Source organism: Marmota flaviventris, chromosome 18 (assembly GCF_047511675.1).
Source record: "Marmota flaviventris isolate mMarFla1 chromosome 18, mMarFla1.hap1, whole genome shotgun sequence".
In the NCBI taxonomy this organism is placed as follows: Eukaryota; Metazoa; Chordata; class Mammalia; order Rodentia; family Sciuridae; genus Marmota; species Marmota flaviventris.
In genome coordinates, this window is record NC_092515.1 from 8,918,641 (window position 1) to 8,941,712 (window position 23,072).

General features: G+C 54.4%; 2 protein-coding genes across 6 annotated transcripts; both read right to left on the minus strand.

The window, feature by feature from the left end:
* Window positions 1-7,453: 7,453 nt before the first annotated feature.
* Inafm1 (InaF motif containing 1) lies at window positions 7,454-8,566 on the minus strand. Its single transcript, XM_027945929.2, has one exon. It carries the CDS (start codon window positions 8,202-8,204, stop codon window positions 7,785-7,787), a length of 420 nt encoding a protein of 139 aa, XP_027801730.1. The 5' UTR covers window positions 8,205-8,566; the 3' UTR covers window positions 7,454-7,784.
* A 46-nt stretch (window positions 8,567-8,612) lies between these two features.
* Window positions 8,613-21,735, minus strand: Ccdc9 (coiled-coil domain containing 9). 5 transcript variants are annotated; one of them, XM_071605213.1, is made up of 15 exons: window positions 21,602-21,635; window positions 20,353-20,418; window positions 20,091-20,195; window positions 18,456-18,557; window positions 18,026-18,274; window positions 16,386-16,469; window positions 16,137-16,310; window positions 14,350-14,531; window positions 12,147-12,193; window positions 11,900-12,035; window positions 11,466-11,559; window positions 11,052-11,397; window positions 10,567-10,659; window positions 9,509-9,558; window positions 8,613-8,954 (listed from the first exon to the last, which is right to left on the minus strand). In XM_071605213.1, the coding sequence occupies exons 1-15, from the start codon at window positions 21,608-21,610 to the stop codon at window positions 8,937-8,939; spliced, it is 1,755 nt and encodes a 584-aa protein (XP_071461314.1). In that variant the 5' UTR covers window positions 21,611-21,635; the 3' UTR covers window positions 8,613-8,936. The 5 variants fall into 5 exon arrangements, with proteins under 5 accessions (XP_071461314.1, XP_027801689.2, XP_071461313.1 ...); XM_027945888.2 differs by lacking the exons at window positions 8,613-8,954; window positions 21,602-21,635 and adding an exon at window positions 21,673-21,735 and having other exon boundaries at window positions 9,440-9,558; XM_071605212.1 differs by lacking the exon at window positions 8,613-8,954 and having other exon boundaries at window positions 9,440-9,558; window positions 18,459-18,557.
* Between the last annotated feature and the right edge of the window lie 1,337 nt (window positions 21,736-23,072).

A 23,072-nucleotide genomic window follows, 5' to 3' on the forward strand; every position in this document is an offset into this window, starting at 1 on the left:
TGAGTGCACCAACTCAAATGTCAATCTCTTCTGGAAACACCCACAAAGACACACCCAGAAATTTTGCGAACTGGCACCCACAGTCCATTCAAGTTGACACACAAAGCCGGGCACAGTAGCACACGCCTGTAAACCCAGTAGATCAGGAGCCTGAGGCAGGAGGATCCCAAGTTCAAGCCTCAGCAACTTAATGAGGCCCTAAGCAACACAGCAAGATAATCCAAATAAATAAATAAAAGACTGGGGATGTGGCTCGGTAGTAAGTTGCTGAAGGCTGGCCTTGAACTTGAGATCCTCCTGCATCAGCTTCCAAAATTGTTGGGATTACAGGTGTGTGCCAGTACCAAAAAAAAAAAAAAAAAGTGAATCACTGAATCTGGCCCATCTTCAAGGGGAGGAGAATCGGACAATCAGACTCCCATCTTGATGGGACAGAAGGAATATCAAGGGGTTCGTTTTAAATGATCATATTGTACCTATTTTAATGTTCCCCTTCACCCCTGAAATAGAAACTCAGGTTGCCTCCAAAACTATGTAGTCAACTTGCAGAGATGCTGCCATCAACATCCCACCCATGCTGGATATGTTGGCGCATGCCTGTAACCCCAGCTACTCGGGAGGCTGAGAAAGGAGGATCTCAAGTTGGAGGCCAGCCTCAGCAATTTAGCAAAACCCAGTCTCAAAATAAAAAGGGTTGGGATTATAGCTCAGTGGTAAAGTGCCCCTGAGTTCAATCCCCAGTATCCAAACACAAAACAAGCACACCCAAAATCCCACCTATGGCCCTGTGGATGTGGAATCCCCCAAAACTCACACTCTACTGACTGAGAGCTTTAATGAAGGATGCATTTTGAGGAGGTAACATAGGGGAAGGACCCCAATCCAAACACATCCACCTGAGAGACCTCTGCTTTCTGGGCAGGTAAAAAAACAGCCCTCCTCCTTTCTCGCTCACCATCCACCACCCACTGAATCTCTGCCTGCACTTTTTATAGACTAAAATCTGTTGAGGACTTTTTATTTTCAACTGGGAAATATCCAACCATGACAGCACTTTTAATGACCATAGGGGACTCTCACAGCAATTGAGGATGCAAAACCAAAGCAAGAGATTGAATCATTCTCTTGGGAAATCCATTAAGAGCATAGGAAAGCTGCCCTGGACTGTTTTTACAATGGATGAGGCAAAACTGATGAACTCTAACAGCTCCCACTTCAAAGGAAATACTTCTGTGAAACAAATCACCACCACAGTCAGTTTAGCAAACTGGGGCTGGGTTGGGGCTCAGCGGTAGAGCGCTCGCCTAGCATCTGCGAGGCCCTGGGTTCGATCCTCAGCACCACATAAAAAGAAATAAGATAAAGGTATTGTGTCCAACTACAACTAAAAAAAAAAAAAAAAAAAAAAAGCAAACTTGCCACGACTAGAAAGGAGACTCAAAATCCTCACCACCAACCATACTGGTGCCCATGACCTCACCTCATGGGGGTCTCATGAGCGTCAGAGGAGCACATCCAAACCAGCAGTTCCCAAAGCAGGACCTGCAGACCTCCGAGGGGGTCCCTGGGACCCTGTCATGGGGTCTGCGAAGCCCAAACACTTTCCATAATAATATAAAGACTTTGTTTTCCTTTTTCATTTTCCTCAAATGTCAGTGGATTTTTCCAGAGTTTGGATGACTTGTGGCACTGGAACAGACCAAACCCCCAAACGTTACAAGAATCCAGCTGTTGGTCTGCGCCTGGTGGCACACACCTGTAATCCCGACAATTTTGGAAGCTGATGCAGGAGGATCTCAAGTTCAAGGCCAACCTTCAGCAACTTAGCAAGACTCTGTCTCAAAATTAAAAAATAAAAGGGCTGGGGAGGTTTCTCAGTGGTTAAGCGCCCCTGAGTTCAATCTCTAGTACCAAAAAAAAGGCAAATGTCATTACAACTAACAAATCATGAAAAACTCAGTGGGTTTATTATAGCTCCTTTTTTTTTTAACTACTATGCTTTATTTTTATTTTTTACTTTTTTTGGAACCGGGGATTGAACTCAGGGGCACTCGACCACTGAGCCACCTCCCCAGCCCTAGTTTATACTCTATTTAGAAACAGGGTCTCACTGAGTTGCTTAGTGCCTCACTTTTGTTGAACTTTGAACTCGCAATCCTCCTGCCTCAGCCTCCCAAGCCACTGGGATTACAGGCTGTGCCATCATGCCCAGCTTATAGCTCCTCTTTAATGAAATAATAAGTATTATGAAATGTCTCCATCTTAACTTAATACCTAAATATTGATAGTCACAACCCACAGAAACAAAACACAGTTGAGTAATTTTTAAAACCATGAAAGAATCTTGAGACCAGTCTTTCAGTCCGAGAAGCGCTGGTCTATGTGCAGCTGGGGTGATCTGAGGGCAGCAGCTACCAGCCCCCTCCCTGCAAGCCCCTGCACGCCCCTCCCACAGCCACCCTCCCCTCATCTCTGCAAGGATCCAAACTCCCCGCTATTACGTGGCAAAAATGGAGATTCCTTTCTTTCTGGCGAAGTAGGCAGGCGCCCCCTAGTGGAATGAAGGGGATGGCCTGAAAGCACACAATTTTCCTGAAATTCTAAAGCAGAAGCTCAAATGGTTGCCTGAAATTAGGACATTGTTTCATCTTATGAATTTCAAGCACTCCCCAAATTTATTTTTTCTAATTTTTTTAGACATTGATGGACCTTTATTTTATTCATTTATTTGTATGTGGTCCTGAGAATCGAACCCAGTGCCTCACACATGCTAGGCAAGTGCTCTACCACTGAGCCACAACCCCAACCCCAACCCCCCCCCCCAATTTAAACACTGCGCCCCGCCTCCTCTAGTGAACACTCACACTCACGCACACACACACGCTCTCGCACCATAAACACGATCAAATACATACACGCACGCACATCAACTCAAACCCACATAACATGAATACACACAGCAATACTGCCATACACAAGCACCCTCTCCAACACGGACACACTCATACAGACATAAACACACCACACACACACACACACCCCACCACCACTAAAAATGGCATATCATTAACAGAAGGAACTTGGTGAAATGACGTTTCATTTTCTATTTTTAAAAAATTGTAATGGAAAATTAGTTTCTCTCCAAAGCCATTAAATAAATGTTGAAACAATAATTAAAGTAAATCTAGGTTTGGCAGAGTGCCAAATCACAGGTCCTTGCTCCCTTAGCTGAGGTCTTCTGGGACAGATGGATTTCAGAACTCAGAATTGCTCCAATTTTAGAAAGGCAATTCTGAGCCAATGCCACACATTATGTAACGCTCCTAGGGGCCTGAGGCGGCCGGCCCACATCCTGCCTCCAGCAGATGTTAATATATTTGCAGCAAAATGTGTGAATATTCACACTAAAATGGGATAAATAAACAGTATACTTAGTTCATATCATATTTGTTGATTTGCCACCATATGAGACTGAGACAAAATTATCCCCCAAAAAACATTTAATTTTATCAGAGCTTTCAAGAATTCGGAACTGCAGTAACAGATTCGGGATTCTGTTACCAGGACCTTTGGCGGCTCTGAGGGTAAGTCACCTCGGGTTTACCAGGTGCCAGGATCCAGGAAAGCCAGGACCCTTGCGCGCCCCCTCCTGGCAGCCCCGGCCCTTGCAGTTCGGCTTCCGATAGGCCAGATACAGAGCTGGATCCTGATTGGTCTAAAACTTCATAATTATCCCGCCTTCACTTGTGAATGGTTCAGGAACTCAAACCTTAACCAACCATTCCTTGACAGACACTGAGTCCAAGGTTGTCACGTGACTCAGGTTCATCCAATAGGGTCCAGGCCTGCTTACGCCCAGGGAATGGTAATGCCTCCCCTCTGGGCACCTGGCCTTCAGTCTTGAGGAGAAGTAGCCTGTGGATGTGGCCAACCCTGTGCATGAAGATAACTGGAAACAGCTGTGGTCAGGCGGTCTGGCTCCAGAACAAGTCATAGAATATGACTAAGGAGCCTCTTGCAGGAGATGCTTCAGACGCCCAGACTGAATCACAGCTCCTTCAAGACTCCTTCAGCACCCTGAGCCCACCCCCCCCATCAGGTCTTTCCTCCATGGGAGGTGAGACCCATGAGGGCAGGGCCAGGGCTGTCGTGGTCACCCCTTGTCCCCAGCACTGCCCCCTCCGCACAGGGGATCACCACCATCTTCAGGGGTCTGTCTCCAGCTCTGTCCCAACGCTTGGCACAGGCCTTGTTGACTGTTATGATCCCCGAGAGACTGAGTCAGGGGGGCAAACTTACAGGAAGGTTTTTGGAATCCTTTGGAGATCCTAAAGCCTATGAAGGGCAGGAGTTGACCCCTTTGCGGTTCCCCTGGACAGCGAAAGGTGGGAAATCAGTGGCAGGTTGCAGAGGGCACGTCACTTTTTAATCAATATAATTTAGGGTTGTTGGAGGAGGGAGAGAAAAGAGAAAGGAGAGACATGGGGAGGAGAACTGAGGGTCTGGAGGGGAGATGAGAAGGAGGTCAGCACTGTACACCCTAACCCCGATAGTCCCCCAGTCTCCAGCCCAAGACAGGGCTCCCTACTTCACCCCCAGGCGCTTGGGCACAGCCTTGACCTTCTCTGGCACATCCCACAACCAGTTCAAGTTGGTTGTATCTTCAAAATACATACAGACTTTGATGGTTCCTCCATGATAATTAAACAGCTTATCACAGGACACAGCAGTTCCACTCCTGAATACATCCATGAGAGTTAAAAATGTGTTTGAACAAAAACTCCTACATGAGCGCTCAGAGCAGCGCGATTCACAATGGACAGACGGAGCTGGATGCGGTGATGCACGCCTGTAATCCCAGTAGCTCAGGAGGCTGAGGCAGGACGATGGTGAGTTCAAAGCCAGCCTCAGCAAGAGCGAGGCACTAAGCAATTCAGTGAGACCCTGTCTCTAAATAAAATACAAAATAGTGCCGAGATGTGGCTCAGTGGTGGAGTGTCCCTGAGTTCAATTCCCCATAAAAAAAAAAAAATGGACAGAAAGAAGTCCCAAAAGTCCAGCTGATGGATGGATGCACAATACCTGGTCTGCGTGTACGGTGGCATGTCGCTCAGCCATGGAGACCAGTGGTGTGTGGATACACAGGGTCACAGGTTGGATCTCAAAGCCACAGTGCTGCGGGAAGGAAGCAGGACACCAGAGATGGCCCGGTGTAGGATTCCAAGGATGTGGAATGTGTGCAGCGGAGCAACTCAGAGTGACAGGCAGTAGATTGGCGTGGCCAGGGAGGCAGGGACCAGGGTTGCAGCGTGGGAAGACAGCAGTGTGCGAGACCATGAGAATGTATTCAATGCCCTTGAACTTGGACTTTAAAGTGGTAATTTATGTATATTTTACCACCATCCAGAGAGGTTTGAACCAACCTCTTCTCTCCCTCTCCCGTCAGCACCCCCTCACTGGGCTCCCAGCTTCGGCTGTGGTGCTGACGGTCCCCAATGCATGGCAGCAGAGGCGGTGGCCAATATCCAAGTCAGCACCATCCCTCCTCAGCTCAGAAGCTTCCCACAGCTCCTGCCTCATTCCAAGTAAAAACCAAAGTCCTTACCGTGGCCCACAAGGCCATGAGCATTCTGCCCTCCATCACCTCCTTCCTTTCTCCCCTCACTCCCTCTTGCTCTGGCCACACTTGCCTGTTGCTGGTCAGTAACCAGCCAAGACCCTCCAGCCGCAGGGCCTTTGCACTTGCCTTGGCCTGGAGCAATCTTTCCCCAGAGATCTGCCTGCCCAGGTCCAGTAACCAGCTCCCCTATCTCCCCTGCCACCTTTGCTGTTTCATTTTTTCCTCTGTGCTGTGGCTACCTGACGTAACACATGTGAGTTGCTCATGATATGCATTATGGGCTTCTGAGAGCAGCAGGTTTTGGCTGCTCTGTTCCGTGCTGTGCTCCAGTGTTTGTAAGTCCTTGCACACGGTACCTGCTAAAAAAAAACTGTTGTTGTTTTGTAAAATGAAAGATTAAGGGAGGGACTGAAAGAGAAGTTGAGAAGAGGGAGAAGGGAAGAGAAGCAAAGAAAGGGAAGGAGCCAGACGTGTGGAGGCCGAGACCAAGGGAGAAATGAGCAGAGGGCGGGAAGGAGGGGGAACAGTGGCGACAGAGACAACATGGAGAGACACCAGAGAGACAGACGGTGCAGACAGACAGCACGGGGGCAGGGAGACAGCAAAGATGCAGACAGAGCAGGAGACTGTTGACAACTGGAGCCAAGAAAGTTAGAAACTAGAAAGAGGGGACCAGCCGGGAGCAGAGCCTCCCCTGAACTCACTACTTGCTGGGTCCAGGGCCTTGGACTAACTTGATATCCCATGGGACCCTAGCTGTGGTTTTTAAAGCCCCTAGGGACAGAGGTGGTGGAGAGAGAGAACATGTGGCTTTGCTCTGAGGGCTTTAGGTCACTAGCTTATGGAGTCCTCATAGGAGCTCTGTAAGTGCTGTCCTCTTCATTTTACAGGACCAGAGAGGTTGAGTAACCTGCCTGAAGTCACATAGGCAACAAGAGGAACTGGGATTTGAATCTGGGCAACTCAGCCCCAAGTCTGTGCCCCTGGACACCGACTAGCCTGGCTAGTGTAGATGGGTGGCTTCCTGCATTCCTCTTCTGACCAAGTCGCCCTCTGGGGAATGCTGGGGCTCGCTGAGTAACTGACACTCCTCTCCTCCTCGTCCTGGGACCAAACCATCCATCTGGGAGAAGAGGCTCAGCCTCACTCTTCTGGGAGAGTCTCCAGTTTGAGGGGGGAGCCCGGGCAGGAAAATCACTTCCTGCATGCAGGATCCCAGGCCCTGCCCAGGGCCAGGTCTCAACTACCCCTGACTCCTTCCCCAGAAGCTTGTCCTGAGTTTCTCAGCCGTAGCTCAGCAGCAGCAATCCCGACCAGAGGCTGTACTCACGGTCAGTGGCAGGTTTACAGAGAAGCAGAAAGTCCCCACAGCCACCCCTGTCCACCCTCCACACCTGGAAGAAGGCAAGCACCCTTTCTTCCTAGCTTTCTGCGTCACGGTGATTTAGTCTCTGTTCCTAACATGTGATTAAAATACAGCAATTCTCAGAATCCAGTTTGTCTCCCACACTGTTGGGGAAGACCCTCTTTGTTTACTTATTTTTAATTTCTTTCTTCAGAAAGGCACTTTTCTCTGTCCCAAGCACATTAAAAACTGGAAAGTCCTTCATGCTGTCTGACCTTCAGTGGCCCTGGTAGTGATAAGCGTCTTCTCCCCACCCTAACCTAAAATTTACACAAAGGCAATGAAAAAAGAAAGAGCGTCCCCTGGAGAAGGGAGAAAGCCCACAAAACCCACCCATGGCAAGAGACAAATGCCAAACCCCAGAAAGACTTCTCAGATTTGGAAGAGGAGGCATCTCCGCTAACACCACAGACACAGCACGAGGCAGCTAGGGCTAGAGTTTATTGGAGCAGGGCACGAGGATCCGGGGAGAAGCGGGGTGGGCTGTGGGCTCTGTGCTCAGAATCCCACGGGGGAGGCCAGGAGGGGAGGTCGGAGGGGGCCTGCCGGCTGGAGGAGAACCGGCCTGGCGGCAGGAGAGCTGCACAGGGCGAGGCCGGAGCTCGCACCCGCTGTCCCCCATTCTTCAGGATGACGGCTCCGAAGGCGCTAGGCGAGGTCACCGAGAGCCCGGGACCCTCGGGGGACGGCATCCATCCTGGGCGAGCTGCACGGGGCTCTGGAGGGCTGACGACGATCGGGTCGGGGTGGAAGGGGCGGCTACCCTGGCCCTCGCCCCCCCATGGCCTCGGGCGTCTCTCCCGGCGTCAGGCGGCGGCGGTGGTCGCTGTGGCGGCGGCGGCGGCTCCGCGGCAGTTCGTGCTGGGGTCGCGGCCCGCCCGGGGCGCCCGGGAGGCAGGACACTGAGGCGGCGGCAGGCACCGGGACAGGCGGCGCGCCCGAGCGGGCAGCACACGGCGGGGACGGCGCGCTGGGCGGCGGGGCGGCGGGGGCGGCGGGGGGCCGCGTGGGGACCCAGATGAGCCCGTAGTACACGGCGAGCAGCACCGCGGCCAGCGAGACGCAGAGAAAGTAGGCACAGACGGGGGCCAGGCGCAGCCAGCGGCCTCGCGGGCCCTCACTCAGCCCCGCGCCGCCGGGGCTCTCGCCGCCGCCGCCCACGCAGCTCGTGCCCCGCATCGCCGCGGCCCGCCCGCCCCACGCCACAGCCCGCCAGGCCCCGCCCCCGCGCACCGCCCCGCGTCAGCGACCGCCCGCCCCCGCGCGGCGGGCCTCCACCGCCTCCGCCCCTCACGCTAGCCCGTCCCAAGTCCTCCGCTGCTCCTGAGTCCTAACCCGGTCACCTGTCCCCGCAGGCTCCGGACTCCCGCGCGCCTTCCACCCGCCTCTCAAGCTCAAGCCTCGCCTCGTGCTCTCGTCCGGGCCCACCCTCGCCTCTGCCCTCCTTCAGACTGTCCCGGCTACGACTCGGGGTCCCCCGCCTGCGAGCCGGCCGGGGCCCTCCAACCCTGGCTCTCCGCCCGACTCCACCCCGACCACGCCCCCGCGCTCCGCCCCCACCCGACCACGCCCCCGCGCTCCGCCCCCACATGCTCACCCCGCACACACCCGAACTCCTCCAGACGCGGGGCCCTGCCTGGCACCCCCACCTGCCCCTAGACAGCGGCCACCTACTGCCCTTTCAGGTGTTCTGAGGCTAACCTCACCCCCGAGGTTCCGACCTCGCCCTCACCCGATCGCTCCCTCTCCCAGCAACTCCGCCACCCACCCTCAGTTCCCTTCTCGCCCTACAGCCGTGGGGTCCCAGGGGCTCCGAGGAGAGAACCCAGCCCGGAGATCCAGATAGAACCCCTCCTGCCGCCCCCCCCCCCATCCAGGCGGGGAAGCTTCAGTCCCCTCCCAGCAGCGTCTTCAGGAATTCAGGGAGGCCTGCGGGAGGGGAGGGAAGACGAATCAGGGGGGGAGAAGGAAGACCCCTTTATCCCGCCTCTTCCGCCAGAGAAAAGCCCGCCAAGCAGCGCAACCCAGCCTGTCCCGGCCACAAATGCAGTTCAAAGGTCAGCGGAAGCACTGCGTTTAATAGAGACGGGCCGGTGCCCTAGAGATTGAAGTCCTGCGGAGGAGTCACCGGCGACTTGCCAAGCCCCAGATGTAGGCTCCTGGAGACGGGAAATTCGGCCAGGAGGCTGGCACCTAGCCCGCACGGCCTCCTGGGGGCGCTAACTCGGAGGCGTCTCGGCCTTCCCACGAGGTTCCCCGTGGGTAGGGCCTGGACAGAATCCTCACCAAATTTACACTACTGTCCTGGCCCCGCCCTCTACAGTGACCCTGGCTCCTCCCCCCTTACATTTAACCCTCTCCTGGCGGGAGTGTGGCAGAAGCAGAGGAGCGAGGCGGTGGGAGGTTAGTGCCAGGTACAGCGGATGCGGTCAGCGGGCGGCCCCTGGGGGTGGAGCGGCCGCTACCACCTTGCAGAAACGCACCCTCTGGAAGTCCGTGATCTCCGCCGTCTCCTGGCCCTCGGGGCCCACCTCTGGGGAGAGAAGGGGCTGTCAACAGAGGGAAAGAGACTCCCTGCCTTCCCCTAGTTCCGGGGCCACCCTCCCCCATCTGGCCCTGCCCCTCATCCCAATCCCGCCTGGCTGCAGCCGGCCGAGCACTAAGCGGTTTAGGGGCCAAGGAAGTCTTAATCTTCAGTGGACCCACGAGGCAGCATATACCCTGTCTACAAGAGGGAAATGCTGGCATGAGATCAGGGTGATCCGGACAACACGTGACCAAAGATAGCTCAGCTCAGCCCCATCCCCATCCCTAAGCAACCTCCATCAAGCAAGCCCCAGGGGACCAGCCCTCCATTCCCTTACATCCCCACCATCCAGCTTTCTAACCGGTCCCTCCTTGGCTCTGGCCCAAATCCTAAGCCAACTCCACTGGGGAGAGGGACACTATCACTGGTTCAAAATGGCTCCCACTAAATGATGGAGAAAAGGGGTTCAGCCTCTTGCTCCCACTCTGCAGGGGCCAAAATCGAATTGGGCCCTATTCTAATTTCCACCACAGGGTTGCACCCTCAAACCCTATAATCCCACTCACAGATAAATCCCATACTCTGTCCCACTGTCGTTTTTACTTCCTGCAAGTAAAATAAGCCCAGAACCACTGAGCTACACCTCCCACCCCCAACTCTTATTTCAACATTTAGGGCCAAGTTTAAATTCTGAATCCTGCCCTTTAGGTCCTCCCCTAGAGAGTAAATCCACCTCATTACTTCTCCACTGCTTTCCTTAAGTCTGGGGTTGACCTCTAACTCCTAAATTCTTATGAATCCTAATCCCCTGCTGCTGTCTCCCCTGCTGGACCATCCCTGTGGCCCTGAAGCCCCTCCTCAACCCCAGCCATGTTCAGACTCACCCTAGAGGTGGCATTCTAACCTCACACCCAGGCCCCACTGCTGCCACACAGCTCCACCACAAGCCCTTCCCTGGCCACCCAGAGGGGAAGGCAGGCCACGCCACCTCCCCCACTGCATGCACACCCCCACCTGGTGTTGCCTCAGACCCCTCCTCTTCAGCTTTCTGGGCTCCTGGGAGACTGTGCCCACTCTCCAGGGAGGCAGAGGCCGGCTGGTCACCTCCTGGGGAAGGGGAGGCCCAGTCAAGCCCCCTCTCCCTCCAAACATCTCCCCACCCGGAGAGATGAGGCCCAAGGGGAGTTAGAGGGGCCTTAAGGACACACTTAGGGGAATGTCATTTGAGGATGTGAGTTCTTTATTAAGGAGGGGCTCTGGAGGACCTGGGGAAGTCTGGGAGTGGGTACTCTAGAGACAGGGGCATGACAGCACAGAGGGGACACGGACTGCCCTCCCCAGCAGCCAGCACCGTGGGCATGGGGTCCCCAGGCCCATCACACCCCTGTGCGCACACACAGGCAGCCGGCTTCATGCATTCCCAAAAGGCCAGGCCTCACCCGGAGAGAGGGCACCAGCCGGGTGGGTGGTCCGGGGAGAATTCTGCTCCATCTCCTCACCCCAATCTGACACAGGCTGGTGGCCACCAGGTGGTGAGAAGGGGCTGGAGGGCGTGGCAGGCGCCTGGGGAAGTGTATCCTCAGCCCTGGAAGGCGCTGCCTCCTCCGCCTGCTCGGCCTGCTCGCTGGGGGCACCACCGGAGGGCTCGGCCTCTTGGGGTTGGTGCTCATGGGCTGGCTCTTCCTCCTGCTCCTCAGTGCCCTCGTCCTCAATTTCCTCCTCCTCCTCCTCCTCCTCCTCCTCGTCCTCAGTCACATCCTCACTCACATCCTCCCATTCTTCATCTTCCTCGTCCTCCCCCTCATCCTCAGGAGGCCGGTGGGCAGGAGCAGGTGGCTCCGGAGGCTGCAGGGAACACAGTAGGTCAGGGAAAGGACGTGGCCCCGAGCCCCACACCCCGTGCCCTGCCTTACCTGCATGGGTGTCTCCTCCTGGGACGGGGGCTGTGGGGCCTCAGGGGCTGGGGACACTGTCTCCTCTTTTGTCTCCCAGCGGTCATCATGGTCACTAGAAGGAAAGGGGTGAGGCCTCAAGTGACAAGAGGAAGGGACTTCCAACTGCCCACTCCTCCCCAGAGCAGAGCTGTCCAGAGAGCACTGAGAAGGGAATGGTGGATGTGTGTCCCCAACCATCAGGGAACAGGAGAAATGAAGGGGAACCAGGTGGCAGCAGAGATGAATGCAAAGCGAGGAGAGGACAGATGAATGATGAAGCCAAGATCCAGACCCCAGACGCCAAACCAAGCACCTTAGAGACAGATGAGGCCAAGACACACAGCCCCACCCAAGTCCAAGGAAAAAACGACCTCCCAGAGATGTGCACATGCTGCGGGAAGGGGTGTCCCCACCTGTAGGCTCGGGGCACTGCCTTGGCCTGGGGTCGGCTGCTCTTTCTCCTTCTGCGGCTGCTGACCTCAGCTTTACGCTGTGACAGGAACTCCCCAAAAGTGGGGGGTTTGGGAGGCCGGGCCCAGGCCTGTTCATCTGCAACAGAAATAGAACCTGAAGAGGGCAGGGGAAGGGGGACAGCGCAAACTACTTCCCACCCAACCCCAGTCCAGCCACTGTCTTGGCCGGTCCAAGAACACCACTCACCATAGCGGTGGGACAGTTCATGGGCAGGGGTTGGGCCATCCTTGAACCTGGGAAAGAGAGCAGGGATGAGCAGAGGGCGCAGGAATGAGGAAGCAGGGGGAGTGCTGGAGGCCAGGGACAGAAACCAGATGAGAAGACAGAGGGGCAACCAGAAAGGGTCACTAGGAAGAGGACAGGATCAGATGATGCATGAGGCAACCTGACATCCTACTGATAACCACAGAAAGAAAAAAAATTGAGAATTTGGCCCCCCAGATAAAAATACCAATGGGTCTCAACAGACCCCTACAAAATAATGATCGCCAGCTACCTGTCTGAACCTCACTTCCTGTCACACTCTCTCTTTCTCACCTGGCCAACGAAGCAGGTTCTCCAAGCACTCCTGGCTCCTGCCTCAGGCCTTTATACCTGTTGCTCACTCTCTGGCCTCCTTCAGGCCTTAGCTCTAGAGACAGAGATTTTCCTGAACCCCACCTACAGGAACGTGTTATTACGTGTTATCTAAAACTAAAATAAAAACTCCCGTTCATGTTCTCCTTCCTCTGCTTCATTATTCTTTATGACCCGAAATCAGATTTACCCCCCTCCCATCTTGCCCACAGGACTCCAAGTCTAGTGGCAGAAACATTTTATTCATTCTAGATCCCTGTCACCTAGAACCTTTCATGTCACACAGGGGGGCCTTTATAAGCATCTGATAAAATCACTGCAAGTGTGTTCATTACACCTGTTGTAGACTGCTTTGGGGACACACACAAAAATAATTATTTTTCCTTTCTTAAACCTGAGAATGTCTCCCTAAAAGCCCAGTTACCTATCCCTTAGAAGGATAAGCTAAAACACCTAAATAATTCTCACACTTGCAAAAGCTTGACTCATGATCCAATAAAATTAATAATAATAATGTTCCTAACCACTAAGCAAAAAGACAAAGTCCTCTTTTTTCTTTAACCAAAGCCAACAAAACAACATTATAGGTAAATGAAAACTTCCAATGCAGCAAAGGACATAGCATCAGACTGCCATTCGTGGGCTTTTCCAGAACGTTCTGCCTGGCTATGGAAGTTGGTCCTCATGACAATGACAATGACACTTTAAGGTGGATGTTTTCTGAGCCCAGAGGAGGACAGAGTCAGGCCTGATGCAAGGATGTGTGCTACTTGGGGACAGGTCAATGGGACAGAGGGAAGCTGCAAGATGAGAGGACAGAGGGGCGACCAGAAAGGTCTTTCATGCCCAGGTGACCTTAGAATCTACATCCCTAGGGTCAGGAGGTAGCTCAGTTTAAGGTGCTTGCCTAACATGCTCCAGGCCACAGCACCTCAAAAATAAAATTTACATCCACACCCTAAGCCACAAAGCCATTGCGCAACACCCACTGGAGGGGCAGAGCTTGCTTCCCTGCCGGCTAACAATGAGGAAGGGTCTCTGTCACCTGTCTGTCCGCCAACACCAGGACATCTGTCTCCCCAGGCAGCTGCTGCCCTCTGCCCACACCCCAGAATGAACACATACGGAGTGTGTTCAAACTTAAAGCCAGAGCATCACTATGTCACTGTCATGAGGACCAACTTCCAGAGCCAAGCAGAAAGTTCTTGAAGAGGTGAGGAATGGTATTCTTTAAAGATCAGCAACCTCCGGTTTTATCCCATGCTCTGTGCTTTGCTCTACTGGACTACACCAGAAGTTTCCATAGATTTATATCTTCTTTTTTTTTTTTTTTTGGGGGGGGGGGGGAGTTCTGAGGATGGAACCCACGGCTCGTGTGTCCTAGACAAGCACTCTACCACTAACCTATGTTCCCAGCCCTTTTTATTTTTTGAGACAGGGTCTCACTAGGTGGCCCAGGCTGGCCTCCAACTCAGGCTCCTCCTGCCTGAGCTTCCCGAATAATGGAAATTACAGGTTTGTGCAACCACACCTTTAATGCTGGCTCTCACTTAAAGAAAAAAAAAGGATTTTGTCTCGGCACACCTGAGCTACACCTGATCTGGAGCTGAGCCCCAGGGCACCCAGAGGCTCACATCCAGCCTGGACCAGTTGAGCAGGGTGGCCTGTGAAGGCTCTCGTGTGCAATGGAGACCTGACAAACTACAGCATTCATCACTAACAGCCCAGGTGAGGAAACAGAGAAGCAACGGAGGCAGAGGTCAGGGCAAGGAGGGGCAACAGCCCAGGGCAGGCAAACAGGGCGCAGACTCACATGCCATCAGTCTTCTCAGCATCCCACTCCCGCCGCCACTGGCCCGTGGGCTTGCGGTGTCGCTGTAGTCGCTCCTGGTCAATCTTCTCCCTCTCCTGTTTCCAGCGCAGGTACTCTGACCGCTCCCGGCCCGTCATGGACAGTGTCATGTCGCCAGCACAGCCTGGGCCAGCCCGGCGGCCCTGCCCCAGCCACAAGCAGTCAGGGTCTATTCCTCTCCCTTTCCCTCCCCACTGAACTCAGAGGTGGGGTCACTGGTTCAAGGTGACAAAGCAGCAGTACAACAGCTCAGGTAGACTCAAAGAGGCTCTCCCATCTCTTCTTTAAACAGCATCCCCCATCGTCACCTTGCTGGGCTCCTCTGGTGGCAACATTTGTTGCCGCCTGGCCTCTAACCAAATTTCCATCTGGCTGGTTCCCATTGCTGTCAACTTATCAGGGCCTATGTTTGCATTAAAACTCATCCCAGCATCTAAAGCGGTGCCTGGGGGCTAGGAGAGAGGCTCAGTCATACAGCACCTGCCTAGCTGGTGTGAGGCCCCAGATTCATCCTCAGCACCTTGAAGACAAATGAAATAGAGCAGTGCTTCTACCCAGTAGGTGCCCAATAAACAACACTGATGTCGGAATCAGAGTAAACCCCAAAACACACATGAACCCTATAACCTAACTCTATAAGCTGAGCCGTGTGGGACTGGCAAAGCCACCAATACTGTCGACGTGTAAGTCCAAGGAATTGACTCTCCCCTCTCTGGTCACATCCCCACCCTTCACCCTTCACCTAGCACGATGTGTCGATAGAGCCTTATAAATGCCACATCATCAAGAATAAGGGGATCCAGCCGCTCAGAAGGCTGAGGCAGGAGGATGGTGAGTTCAAAGCCAGCTTCAGCAAAAGTGAGGCACTAAGCAACTCAGTGAGACCGTCTCTAAATAAAATACAAATAGGACTGGAGATGGGGCTCACTGCTCAAGTGCCCCTGAGTTCAATCCTTGGTAACCACCACCACCACCCAACCCCCCCCGCAAAAAAAAAAAAAAAAAAGAATAAGGGGAAACTGGCCCTAACAAGAAAAACATGCTGGGTACAGTGGTGCAGGCCTGTAATCCCAACAGCTGGGGAGGCTGAGGCAGCAGAGGCACAAGTTCAAGACCAGCCTCAACAAATTAGCAAGCCCCTCAGCAACTTAGTAAGATCCTGTTTCAAAATAAGAAATAAAAGGGCTGGGGCTGGGGCTCAGTGGGAGAGTGCTTGCCTAGCATGTGTGAGGCACTGGGTTCAATTCTCAGCACCACATATAAATAAATAAGTAAATAAAATAAAGATCCATCAACTACTAATAAAAATATTTTTAAAAAGTAATAATAAACAAATAAAAAAAGAGAGCTGGGGGTAGGTGGGGATATAGCTCAGTTGGTAGAGTGCTTGCCTTGAGAACCGGCACAGTGGTGCACGCCTATAATCCCAGCCCCTCAGGAGGCTAAGGCAGGAGGATCTCAAGTTCCAGGACAGCCTCACCAATTTAGCAACGCCCTAAGCAACTCAGCAAGACCCTGTCTCTAAATAAAATACAGAAAAGGGCTGGGGATGTGGCTCAGTGGTTGAGTGTCCCTGGGTTCAATGCCCAGTACCGAAAAAAAAGAAAGCATGACACAAATCCTTAAAAACGTAAACAATGATCCCAGCCCAAAAAGAGAGTCTTGACCTATCCTGGTCCCCAACATGCCTGGTGCACATCTGTACTCAGCCCAGAGAGCAGTGCAAGGACCCAGCTACCAGCACTCACCTGCCGCTCGTGCTCCAAGCCACAGCGCACCCTCTCAAAGTCAGGGCCGCCCCAGTTGCGCCCATGTCGACGGCTACCCTCCCGGCGGTCCCGCTCTGGCTCCTCCAGGGGCCCGCTGCGTCGCCGGGGGTCATCCAGGAAGTTCCGCACTGGGTTGGGCTCCAGCACCCCTTCCTACGGGCAGAGGCAGGGTTGGCTGGCTCCCAGGAATCAGGCAGCAGTGCTCGCCTGGGAGCCTGCGGTACTGACCCGCTGGTTGCGCTCGTACTCGGCAATCTTCTCCATCTCCTCGTTCATCTTCTCAATGTTCTGTCTCCGCCGCTCCTCCCACTCCTGGGGATACGGGGTCAAGACACCCAGCATCAGGAAGAACTGCTAAAGCTGTACAGAAAAGTGTGGCACAGCACCTGGCCCGCTCTCCTGACAGAGGCAGGTGGCATAGCACCTGGCTGGCATCTGGGAATCATTCTAGGTGTGTTCCCAGTCAACTGTAACCAGTGAGGGTGGCTCGATGGGTCTGGACTCTGCCAACAGTATGGGAGATGCTGCAGCCCCTGCCCCATCTCCTGTGAGTCTGGGATTCTGGAAGATACAGTGTGCAGGGAGCCCCAGCCTCCAAGAGGCCAGGGCACTGAGTGTCTCCTGAGCATCCTTGGTAGACAGACGTCGTCACAATTCAACGCACCCTAACTCCACAGGGAACATGGCTGCCTCCAGACCTCACCCATGCACCTCCTCCCCTGGCTTTTGCTTTGTGTCAAAACAGCAATAGCCAGGTGCAGAGGTGCACGCCTGTAACCCCAGTGACTCTGAAGACGGAAGCAGGAGGATCGAGAGTTCAAAGCCAGCCTCAGCAAAAAGCAAGGCACTCGGTGAATGGCACGCAGGTAAGACTCTGTCTCTAAATAAAATACAAAATAGGGCTGGGGATGTGCTCAGTGGTGTAGTTGAGTGCCCCTGAGTTCAATCCCCAGTAGCCCCCCCCCAAAAAAAAAAACAGCAATAAATCTGAGCTTGAGTCCAATTATACTCTGAGCCTTGTGAGTCTTTCCAGCAAATCACTGAAACTGGCAGTTTGGTGTCAGAGTGCTGGAGATCCCCACACCCTAACTGCCACAGTAATAATGATGGTCATGATAATAGTAACTAGTAACCTCCCAGCCCATTCTGTTCTTCCACAGTACCAAAATTTTAGGTAAGAACAAAACAGCTGGAGATGACCTTTTCATTTCCCGGTCTTTGTAGCGACATGTGGCTAAGTGTGTAAGTACTAACAGGATATGAAAAAAAGTGCTTAGGACAGCTCAATAGGTTGCTTAGGCTGACTCTGAACATGTGATCCTCTGACCTCAGCCTCCAAGCCACTGGGATTACAGGTATGTACCAGTGCACCCAGCAACTTATAGTAACCTTTAAATCTAAACACGATTCCTACATGAGAGAGAATCAAGTTCACAGAAGGAAGTAAGCGGCCAAGGACAAGTAACTAACAGAACCAGGTTGTACCCAAGTCCAGGCAAGCTGTGAGCCGTTAAGCTAGACACGTCCCACCAGCCCACCTGCGTGCCAGGAAAACCAGCCCCATGCTCGCATCCCACCACTGGAACAGACACAGAAAACCCAGAACAGCCTGGGCACATCAGCCACCAGACAAGAGCAGCCACCAGACAGCGCCAGAAAGAGGAAAAAGAGATGGGGAGAAACAAGCAGCGTGAGGGCGAGGGGAGGCAGGGAGAGGTGGACGACGCCCTGCAGAGCGCCCAGGTGCAGGGGCTGAGGGTGGAACATGGAGAACGGGAAATAGCCCTGAGAGAAGGAATGGAAAGAAACAAGACGACAAAGAAAACAGAATGAGGACGGCAAAAGCTTCCCACCTGCCTGGTTCCTACCTTGGATTTGCGGTCCGAGGTTGAGGTGTCTCCGGCTCCGGAGAGATGAGGAGACCCCCGGCCCCGGCCCCTTCGGCCCCGGCCCCCAGCTCCTCCTCGAGGCGGCTCCCCAGGACTGTCCTCCCAGTTGCGGGATGCCCGGCCCAAGCCTGCCCGGCCTCCCTGCTGGGGAGGGGGCCGCCCGCCCCTGCTGACCCCTGGGGGCCGAGGGGTCCCAGGAGACCTCCGTGAGGGACCCATGCTCTTCTCCTGGAAGAGGGAGGAGGGGAAAGTACAGTCACTGGACAGGGAAACTGGGACACACCAGGCCCAGAAGGGACAATAGGTACAAGCCACCCGTGGGTCTGGAGCAGCTGGGGAGTTTCTCATCCCAGGCCCCAACCCTCTCCCCGCCATCCTCAGGAGTCCTCCACACTGGTGACAAGCTCACCACCTCAACCGCCACATTCTCCTTCTCCACTGAGCGGCCCTTCCGAGGGGCTGTCACTGCTACACCCTCGAGTTCAGCTTTTTTACGGTCCTCCTCAATCTCCTGGGCACAAACATGTAGGGCGGAAGAAATGTCAGGGGCCCTGTCCACCTGCTGGACTCCCATAGCCTCTTGAATTCCTCTGCATCTTAGTCCCAGCCCTCCCTCCGAAGCTCTAAACAAGAAAGCTGGTCCCTTCAACATCATCTCTCAGACCCCGTCGTGTTCCCCTCTAGGACCTCTCATGATGCCCGCCTCTGAGCAAGGAACAGAGGCTTCCTCAGTCTGTGGGCCCCAGTATCCCCTTCCATGCTTGGCCTTGTCTCTCTCCATCCCCTTTTGCCCTACCATTCTGTTTCTAGAACATACGAGGTCAAGATCTGCCTCACAGCCTTTGCACCAGCTGGCCCCCCTGCCAGCTTTCCCAGAGTCCCTCACTCCCCCAACTCCTCAGTCTCTATTCAAATGCCTCCTCTCAGAAAGGCAGCCCCGGAACCCCTGCAGAAATCAGTTCCCCACCATTCTTCCTCTTCTCATCCCCTGTTCACCAGGGAACAGGATATCTGTTCACAGATGCATATCCCAAGTCTAGAACACTGCCTGACACATGCCAAAACTTAGTATTTTTTAACAAATGGACACATGAAGAATGAATAAATGAGGTCCACTGCTCCTCCCAGGTCCCACATCCAGGAAAACCTCACTGCCTACTTTTGGGCCTTGTTCTGGATCCTCCCTTTCTCCCCCAACCTTCTACTGTCCTCAGTCACAGAGTCCCTCAACCACAGTTCTGGGCCAGGCACCTCTTTTCCCACTAGAGCTCCTGCCCCAACTTCCTTCTCAATCTCTGGCTTCTCTCACCTCTGCCCCTCCACTGACTCACAGCAGCCAGAGAAGCTTCTCTAAAAAGCCAGAGTCCCACTCCTGCTCAAAGCTCTCTATTGTCCCCCAGTGCCCTCAAGAGAAAGTTCAAACTCTCAGCTTGGTGGCATTTAGGGCCTTACATGACCTGGCTCCTGTTGACCTCTCTAGATCAATACTCCCTAACTGACCATGCAGCTTTAAGCTCCAAGCTCTCTCAAGTCCAAATATTTGCCCAAACTGTTCCCTCTGCCTGAAACACATGCCCTTCTCCTTTTCAACTGGCTAATGTCTTATAGCTCTTCAGGCCTCTGCAGCCCCCTCTTCCAGGAAACCCTCCCTAATGTCCCCCAGGCTGAATCAGGAGCCCTCCCTAGAGTCCTACAAACCTCTGAATTCCCTCATCACCTTGCCCGGCCTGTATCATCACCAACTGGGGACAGGGCTTTCTCCCTGACTGAACTCTGAGCCCTGAAAGGACAGACCTGAAGCTGTCTTGGCGTCAGCCCCAGCACCACTCAACAAAAGAGTTGGAGCTGTAAAGACCTGGGTGAGTATTTGCAAATGAATGAATGAATGACAGAAATGAAGGAAGGAATGCCTGACTAAGGCCTTTGGCTTTCATCCTGAAGAGTGATGGGAAGCCATGAAAAGGTTTCAAAGAAGGGAGAGGTGAGAAAAACTCACTGCGGGGGAGGAGAGGGGATGGGGTCTCCCAGGGCAGGGCTAGGGCACCTGGTAGCGCCGGATGAGGGCCTCATTCTTCCTCCGAAGAGCCTCAATCCTCTTGTCCAGCTCAGCATCCTTCTCCTCCTTTGATTTCAGATCCAGGGTGGCTGCCTGAAACAGGAAGGCAGTTGATGGGTGGAAAGGAAACCCTCTAGGTATCCCAGGGCCTGAAAATTCAGTCTGGGGTCTGCAGGTCTGACCCCTGGATCCCATTCTCCCAAGCCCCTTCCCCAAAGCTCAGACTCCGGATACCCACTTCTGGTCTCACCATTTCACCAGCTGTGGCTAGGATCCCAGCAACCACCACAGAATCTGGAAGCAACACTAGGGGTTCCTGAGCACAGAGGAAACAGCATGACTAAGACGAAAGGCACTCCCAATCTACTTTATTCTCTCCCATATAGGGGGCTCCTCACACAGACATGCACACAAAATAATACCCATACCCCAAGAGAATTACGGACTTCATTTCCATTTTGCTCAAGTCTTAGCTGCACCCCTTACTTGGAAAAAATAAAGACCACGCCCCTTCGGTTTTAGACCTACGGATTTTTCATGAAAACTTTTTAATCAGACCCTCCTTGGGAAGTTCTGGCTTAGCCCTCTAGCTTCCTTCCAAACTGAAGATTCTAGCTCAACCTCCACAACCTGTAGTGGGAGTTTTAGCCCAGACAAAACTCAAAAGTTTGAGTTTTAGCTACATCCCTTCTCCAACCTGCACAAGAAAGTTCTAGGGCCACTTTCCTGTGTTCATTCTGGTGCCACTCACATCCCAGTGTACATTCTAGCTTCGCAGGTAAGTTTCAAAAACATGCCCTAACCGCAAGCAGTTCCAACTCTTCAGAGAACATAATCCCATACCTCCCAAGGAAAGCCCTAGGCCCGCTCCCAGCATCCTGAAAAAACGTAAGATGGTCGACTCATTATCTAACCAGAAACTATTCTGATAACGGGTTCCGGTGCCCACTGGGGAGGCTTCCGGATTGGGCTTCACCTCTCCGGTGCATGCTCGCTCCAGCCAGGACAGAACTTCCCACGCCCACTCGCGGCTTCCCAGGGAAAAGTTCCGGCCTCCACCAGGCTGCGAACGCCACGGCCCCGCCCCTGACTGCCCTCTGGCCCAGCCCCGGGGCAGGGCAAAACTTTCCGGCCCCGCCTTTCCCGCCAGACTTCTGGCCCGGCCCACATTCTCGCGCCCTTAATCTGGCCCTGCTTCCGACTTCCCAGCCGACTCCCCGGCCCCGCCCCCTACCTCCTCTGGCAACAGCCTGAACCCGCCCCTGCCTCTCGCGTTATTTTCCCGGCTCTGCCCCCAGTTTCCCCAGCCAATGCTATGGCCCCGCCTCCGTCCTGCCCGGTCAGCCTTCTGGCCCCGCCCCTGACTCCCGCCCCCGCCGCGCGCGTCAGGCTTGGCCCCGCCCCCGGCTTCCCCAACCAAGGTTCGGGCTCCGCTCAGGGCTTCCCCCGCCAGTGCTCTGGCCGCGCCCCTGGCTCAGGCAAAACTTTCTGGTTCCTACCCCAAGCATTCTCCGCTCGCCCTCCGGCCCCGCCCCCCGGGCACCCTCCACCTTAGAACCCCGCCCTGGACCTGTCGTTAGCCTCTGGGACCGCCCCTGACTTCCCGGCCAACGTTCCAGACCCACTCCAAATCAGGGAAAACTTCCTGGCCCCGCCCACAGGACTTTCGACCCGCGTCCCGGTCCCGCCCCTCAGCCCTCCGGGCAACACTTGGCTCCGCCCCCAGCCCGGCACAACTCTTCGGGTTCGCCGCCAGCTGCCCACCCTAGCTGCAGGTCCGCCCGCAGCCCGGCCCGCCCCGGCCCTGCCCACACACTAACGTCCCGCCCCGCCAGCGCCCCTCGGACTCCCCATGTGGGCGTCCTGTCCCCGCCCCCCGCAGAGTACTCTGACCCCGCCCCCGCCGAGTGCTCGCTACCCCGCCCGCGCGTGCTCCGACTCCCCTCACGTGGGGCTCCAAGCCCCGCCCTCTCCGGGCGCGCTCCCGGCCCCCTCCCCCGGTCACCTGTCCCGGAGACCCCGCGGCGTCCGCGACTCCGGCTCGGTCGGCCTCCGCGTCCGCAGCTCCCGGGCCGCGCTCGTCACTTCCCGCACCCACCACGTGAAGAGGGGAAATAAAGAGGGTCACTTCCGGTACTATCAGCCCGTTTCCGGGAGCCTTAAAGAGGCCGCGCCCCCGCGGGTGGAGGTGGGAGCCAGTGGCTGTGGTCCCACGGGTGTTTGGGAAGCTAGTTCCTTCTGCATGGATTAGCTCGTTAGAGAGAAGGAGATGCCAGCCGCGTTCTCCGGCCTCTCCTGCTCACGATGTTTCCTCCCGCGCCCTCTGGTTCCGGATTGCAATAAGCAGGTGCCTGACACTAGCCTAGGACTCCTCGAAGGCTAACCGGGTTTGGCCCACCCCACCCCCGCGGAAGAAACCCTGGAGTTAGTGTAACCGGTGTCCCGGCGTGGTGGCCCGTGTCTGTCATCCCAGCGAAGCGGGAGACTGAGTTATTAAACGTTCAAGGCCAGCTTCAGCAATTTATCTATCGAGACCCTGTCTCAAAATAAAGAGGTCTGGGGATAAAGCGCCCCTGGGTTCAATCCCTAGTACCAAAAAAAAAAAAAAAAAAAAAGTGTATCCATTATAATCACTCATTCATTCTCTAAATCAGCAATGAGTGCTAGACTCTGCTAGGGGAAATGTGGACGGGAAGTCCAGATGAGGAACAAGGCCCTCATGGGTAAATGTGAATTTCACAGCAAGGATCGATGTCTTATAAGAAGTCAGGAGGACAGGTCTGAGGGAGAAAGAGGCTGGCTGCCCAGGCAGAGGACATAGCCTGCGTGAAGTCGCTCTCTGTGTTGGGTGAGGTTGGTGCATTCCAAAGACAGGAAGACAGTCAAAGAAGCCCCATCTGGAATTGACTAGACTTAAGGAATTACTTGCATAAACCAAAATTTAGACATAATAAGCGGCTTAAGACGAAT